The sequence below is a fragment of the Castor canadensis genome, chromosome 4 (assembly GCF_047511655.1).
Source record: "Castor canadensis chromosome 4, mCasCan1.hap1v2, whole genome shotgun sequence".
NCBI lineage: Eukaryota > Metazoa > Chordata > Mammalia > Rodentia > Castoridae > Castor > Castor canadensis.
In genome coordinates, this window is record NC_133389.1 from 124,658,232 (window position 1) to 124,664,231 (window position 6,000).

At 45.6% G+C, this 6,000-nt stretch overlaps 1 protein-coding gene across 3 annotated transcripts in view; it reads right to left on the minus strand.

The window, feature by feature from the left end:
- Tlk1 (tousled like kinase 1) overlaps window positions 1-5,539 on the minus strand; it is a 133,429-nt gene extending 127,890 nt beyond the window's left edge. For all 3 annotated transcript variants that reach the window (XM_074071080.1, XM_074071081.1, XM_074071079.1), the window contains exon 1: window positions 5,245-5,539. In XM_074071080.1, coding sequence (XP_073927181.1) covers window positions 5,245-5,383 — 139 coding nt within the window. In that variant the 5' untranslated portion in view covers window positions 5,384-5,539. The remainder of the gene's footprint in view (window positions 1-5,244) is intronic.
- Between the last annotated feature and the right edge of the window lie 461 nt (window positions 5,540-6,000).

Genomic DNA, 6,000 nt, shown 5'->3' on the forward strand with positions numbered 1-6,000 from the left:
TCTTCCTAATTTACCTGGTGGTCTGCTTTCTTAAATAGAATGAATCTATTCTCTTCATTTATGGCGTTTTTTTGTTTTGTTCTGTTTTTTGGCAGCACTGGGGTTTGAATTTGGCATCTCACACTTGCTAGGCAGGTGCTCTTATAGCTTGAGTCACTCTGCCACCCCTTTTGTGATTTTTTTTTTTTTTTTTTTTTTGAGATAGGGTCTTCAACTATTTGCCTGGGCTGGCTTCAAACCCCAATTCTGATTTCTGCCTCCTGAATACCTAGGATTACAGGCAGGAGCTGCCAGGGAATGGCTTATTTATGTTTATCTGAATTATATCTGAAGACATACCTGAAGATAGCCATGTGTCTCCCACTGTTTATTCTCTTCATTCAGTTAAGTTCTGAAGATTTCCTGTGGGTCCTTAAGGTACTTTGAGTACAAAGCACTTCCATCTTACAACTTTTATTTAAAAAAAAAAAATCCTCCACTTGTCAATTTTTGGTGTACTATCAGAGAGTATTCACTCTAAAAAGGCTACTAAATACTTCTTCCTTTTTTATCTATTATATGAAGGTAGATTCTGACATACTTCAAAATATATTACATCAAGGCTCAGCATGGTGGTACACAACTGTAATCCCAGCTACTTGGGAGGCAAGATTAGGAGGATCACCATTCAAGGCCAGCCCAGCCCAGTAAGACCCATCTCAACCAACAAGCCAGGTATGGTAGTGTATGTCTATATTTCAGATACTTGGAAGGAGTAAGTATGAGGATCGTGATCTGTGGCTGACTGGCAAAAAGCACAAGGCTCTACAGGAATAACAAAGCAAAAAGGGATGGGAGTATGGTTCAAATGGTAGTATCAAGCCCCTAGTTCAAACCCTGGTACTCCCAAAAAAACTATACATAAATATATTAAAAATCAAGCAGAAGCAAAATCCTGCTGTCTTCCAGTAAGCCAAAAGTTGAAGTGATTTGCAAAAATATAAAATAGCACTAACTGCACTAATTTTGTTTTAGAACATAAAACAAAAATTTTATTAACACTATTGATTTATCACTCTTAAATAAATAAGTACTTATGAAATTCTTTTTTTTTTTTCTTTTGGCAGTACTAGGGGTTTGAACTGAGGATAGTGTGCTTGTTAAGCAAGCCCTGTATCACTTGAGCCACACCCCCAGCTTTAGTTATATTTCAGATAGGGTCTCATACTTTTCGTCCAGCCAGCCTCGGCAGGCAGTCCTCCCACCTGCTTCCTGAGTAGCTAGGATTATACAGTTTGTTTGAGATGGGGTCTTGCAAACTTTTTTGCCAGGAATGGCCTTGAACCACAATCCTCCCATCTCCACCTCCAGAGTAACTGGAATTGCAGGCATGAGCCACTGCACCTGGCAAAATTCCCACTTTCTAATACAACAAATATTAATAGACATACACAAAATCTCTTTGTGGTCCTCAATAATTCTTAAGAGAATAAAGCAGCTCTGAGAAATGGTTAAAATGGTTAAAGCCTAGTCCATTTCTCATGTAGATTTCCAGACCTATTGTGGGTTTTTTTCCTTCCTCTAATATGCAAATGTACCTCCATAAAGGAGCTATCTACCACAAATCTATTCATGAGCTAAAATCCCCAAATATATAACCCTGTCCTCCTCTAGCTAGTGAGTCAAAGAATTAAAGTCCTACAGGGCCATCTGGTGCACTTTTATTTTTAACGTCTCCCTACAGGTGCTCAATCATCTGAAGTCAAATACTTTAATTCATCTATCTAAGGAATGCAGTCTTCCAAATGGAAAGAAAGAGCAATAGTTTAGTGGTACTGTGATGCCATCTTTTGGAACAAAATATTTCCACTATTTATAAAAAAGGTAAAACAAATTATTAATAACTGACAAGATGGAACAGAAAAGAAAATGCAAGTAATTTGCATAATCAATCATTTGATTCTTAGCAATTACCCATTTAAAAAGTACCTATGTACTGACAAATAAAAGAAAAGAAAAAAGAGAAAGAAACAAGCATATCGCTTAGCTAGCTAATGTGACTCTAGGGTTCCCAGACTACAACAAAATAAACCTGACCTTATTTGAAAATTTAACTTCTTAGCTCCCTACCCCAACTGACAGGATTACAAAAGACAAAATGGGACACAGACTAAAAAATCCTAAAGTCGAACAGAAAATCTAGAGCTATATTGCTGAGCACTGCTAAAAGAACTTCACGAGTGATTAAAAAAAAAAACCAAGCTTTGGGATCCAGAGGAAAGAAAATAGTCTACACTATATTTATCATACATATTCCTAAATTCTAATGGATTTCTACATCTTTTTATACTTAAGGATGTATTTTACTTATAAGTCAAACAAAAACTATGTGACTATGTATAAAAGAAATAGGTAAGAAAAGGAGGAGGTTACAATCTTAGACTTTTGGATTCAAGTACGTCAAAACTTAAAAATAAGCAACTTTTGCTGGGCACTGGTGGCTCACGCCTTCAATCCTAGCTACTCAGGAGGCATTGATCAGGAGATTTGAAGCCACCCCTAACCAATATTTGGATAAACCCTACCTCGAAAAAAACCCATCCCAAAAAAAGGGCTGGTGTACTGGCTCAAGGTGTAGGCCTCAGTCCAAAACCCAGTAACGTTTAAAAAAAAAAAAGGAACTTTTCCAGACACTCATAGGATATCTTGAACTCATTTTCAAAGTTAAATTTGCCTAAGGAGTCCATTACAAACATAATGTTTATAACACGTGTATCTCTTTGAAGTTTAAATTTTTCTATTCATGTGTGTTAAATTGGTTCAATTTTTCAAGAAACAAAGTTTACTCTCCTTGATTACCCTACATTCAATACTTTCAAGTTCCATTAATATAAGTTCTTACTAGCAGTCAGTTAAAAAGCTCTCTCAGACTTCATAAATTTATGTACAATATTAACATATATACCTGCAAAAGATGCTAAACACTTGTTAAAATGAAAACTGGGATCCCACTCAGTAATACTTGGGGCTTCATACATACAATTACTGTTAGTGTTAGTGAAGTCTGAGACTACCTTCCAGCCTCAAACTAATAACCCTAGAGGATTAGCACAGTTTTAGTTTACATGCTGGTTATATGTATGTGTATATACATAGATATATATCTCCACTGTAGACAGAAAGTACTTGGTGAGAAACTATGGGTGTAGCTCAGTGGTAGAGCACTTGCCAGGCATGCTGGAGCCCGAGTTGGCAACACCAAAAAATAAAAACCCCCTCCTTTAAAAAATAAAAAAATAAAAAAATAAAAACTATGAAATATAACTTTCACAAAAGCATGTTCCAATTCTTCATGAATTAACAAAAACTCACTACCATAGGTTACCAAAAAAACTATTCTAAACTAAACTACTTGGGAAGAAAAATCTGGTTATTTGGAAATTCAAGCTAAATTATTCTAACCTCTCAAAGTTTTCAAACACCAGTAAAAGTGCAGAGACTAGTACAGATAGACAAGAAGTTTAACTACAGTTGAAGTTACCTCAAATTTATAATCCAGATTTTGTGGCTCCCAAATTCCCAATGCTGATAACAGATGTCAACAACTGAACTAATCAACACTGTCTGTCCTTAGGATCCAGTACAGATCCATGGCTCAATAAATACTTGAAAAATGAATGAGTGAATGAGAGAAAGTCACTTTAAAAAATAAAACGGTCCTTCTCAATTCACAATACTATCATGGGGCTAAATCTTAATGAAACTAAAGGCAAAGTAAAAATTCGCTAAAAGCAGTAACTGCCCTATTTACAAAACACATTAAAACATTCACTTACAAATCTTCAAGCGCGAAAAGAAATTCATCGGATGTATTAAATTTGAATCATTCAAATACATAAGCTTTTATCTTCTAGTAATGAAAAAACCAGTGTTGGGGAAGAGATGAAAGGGGAAAATGTCTGTCAACGTAGCCAGCACGTTTAATGGATGCCATAAATCAAACCTTTCCATGAATTTTCCAGAGCATATTCATGCCAGTCTTTGAGCCTATTGTCACTTTCACACATGCTCACAGGAACGAAATGACAAAGAATGCTATGCCTGAACCACTGGCTTCGGGGCACAAAACACTTGATTAACAAGGGTCTGGATAGTACATATGGACAGGTATTTTGGAAATAAATTAATTCCACCGATTCCTACATCAATTGGAGCTCTGGGTTTCTGCAAGATTCCCTATACCGTTGGACTTTGCAACGTTTTCTTTTTGTTTTGTTTTGGGTTTTCGGAATGTGGCTACCAATCTCCTTGTGCGAGACAACTGGCAATGAACAACCATTTACCAATTGCTTCTGAATGCCGTTGCGCGTTTTCCAGACAAAAGAGCATTAAAAGAGGCTCGATGTACATGTACTCTTCGCCTGTACCGACCCTTCTCCCCAATTCCATTTTATGTCGTATACTTCAAGTTAAATACGGCAAGTTGAAATTCTGGTCAAAGACACGCCACTGCCTTACTGTGTAACTGCTACATCTGGTGGCGGCACCCTTGCATGCAAGAAGCCAGCAAACTTAGGAAACAATTGTCACCGAGGTGGTGCGCACACGTTTGCACAAGCCCCGCGCCCGCAGCCTGTCAGAGAAGGGCAGCCCGCGTGCCCCAGCCAGGACCGCGCAGGAGGCGATGGCGAAGCAGAGAAAAGTTGCTACCATCTGGAGGGGTGGCGCACACCGCCTGCCCGGCTCAGCCTGCCGTCTCAATTGCTCTAGGGGGCCACGCGGGGGACCCGAGTCTGCCTTGATGGCTTCAGATCCGTCCCCCCTCCGCAAAGCAGAGACCCTGCGCGCCAGGGACATCCTCCAGGTCCCGGGCAGCCGACACATGAGAAGTGCGCGGGGAAGGGAAAGGCGTTCCGGGATGGCCGCTTCAGCCAGGAGAGGTGGGGGGCGAGCCCCTCGGAGACCCGAGGCCAGGAGGTTAGGAGCACCCAGAGGAGCAGAAAGGGGCTGGCGTCCGGGCCGGCTTCCCACCCCACCCCCGCCAGGACAGTGCGCCTCGCCTGATCCCCGCCAGCGCGAACCCCGCGTCCGTCTCCTCCGCCGCCCGCGAAGCCCCACCGCCCTACCTCCAGGGCCGGCGGCCTCGCGTCCACCTCACCCCCATCCCCCACCCCGGGGTCGGGGGAGCGGCGGGGAGCGCGGGAGCGAGGTCCGCTGAGCGGCGGGCGGGCGGACAGGCGGGCGGGCGGGCGCAGCGGCGCTTACCTTCCCTGGGCCTCCCGGATGGCGGCGTGTGATTCAGCAGGGACCTGGCCGCCGCCGCCGAGCCCGGGGTTGGAGACGTGGAGAGCTGGGACCAAGATGGCGGCCCCTCCAAACTTCCACTGCTACTTTGGACACTCATCAAGCTACTTTCTGAGAACCCGACTCCCCCCCTGCGACGGCAGCGGCGGCAACGGCACCGGCACCCGCCTCCGTCATGGCGGGGGCTGCGCTGAGGGCGAGGGCTGGGAGGGGAGAGTCAAGGGGATGGGGGAGGAAACCGAGAGCAGGGGAGATGGGGAGGGGAGAGGTGAGGGAAGGAGAGGGGACGAGGAGGGGGCAACGGGGGCGAAGCGGGGGAGCGGCCGGGCGCGCCGGGGGGGAGGCGAAGAGCGAGAGCGCGGCGGCGGCGGCGGCGTCGAGGGGGCGCCCGCCGGGGCCGGGGTCTGAGCGCGGGCGGAGCGCGGGCTGTGCCGGCCGAGGAGACTTCCGCGGGCGGAACCTGCCGGCACCTCTGCAGTGCGTCGGCCCCCGGCGTCGCCCGGGAGGCGGCGGCGGTGGCGGCGGTGACGGGCGGTGGGTGGCGGCTGAGGCGGCGGGGTAACCTCTGCATCAGTTACAGGCGGCGGCAGCGTCACGCGCCGCCTGTGCAAACACTATCGCGAGGCTCCTGCGCCTCCGGTAGCGGCGGCAGCGGCGGCGGCGGCGGCCGCAGGAGCAGGCGTGGGGGAGGGCCCTGCCCGGGGCGGGGGGCGGGGC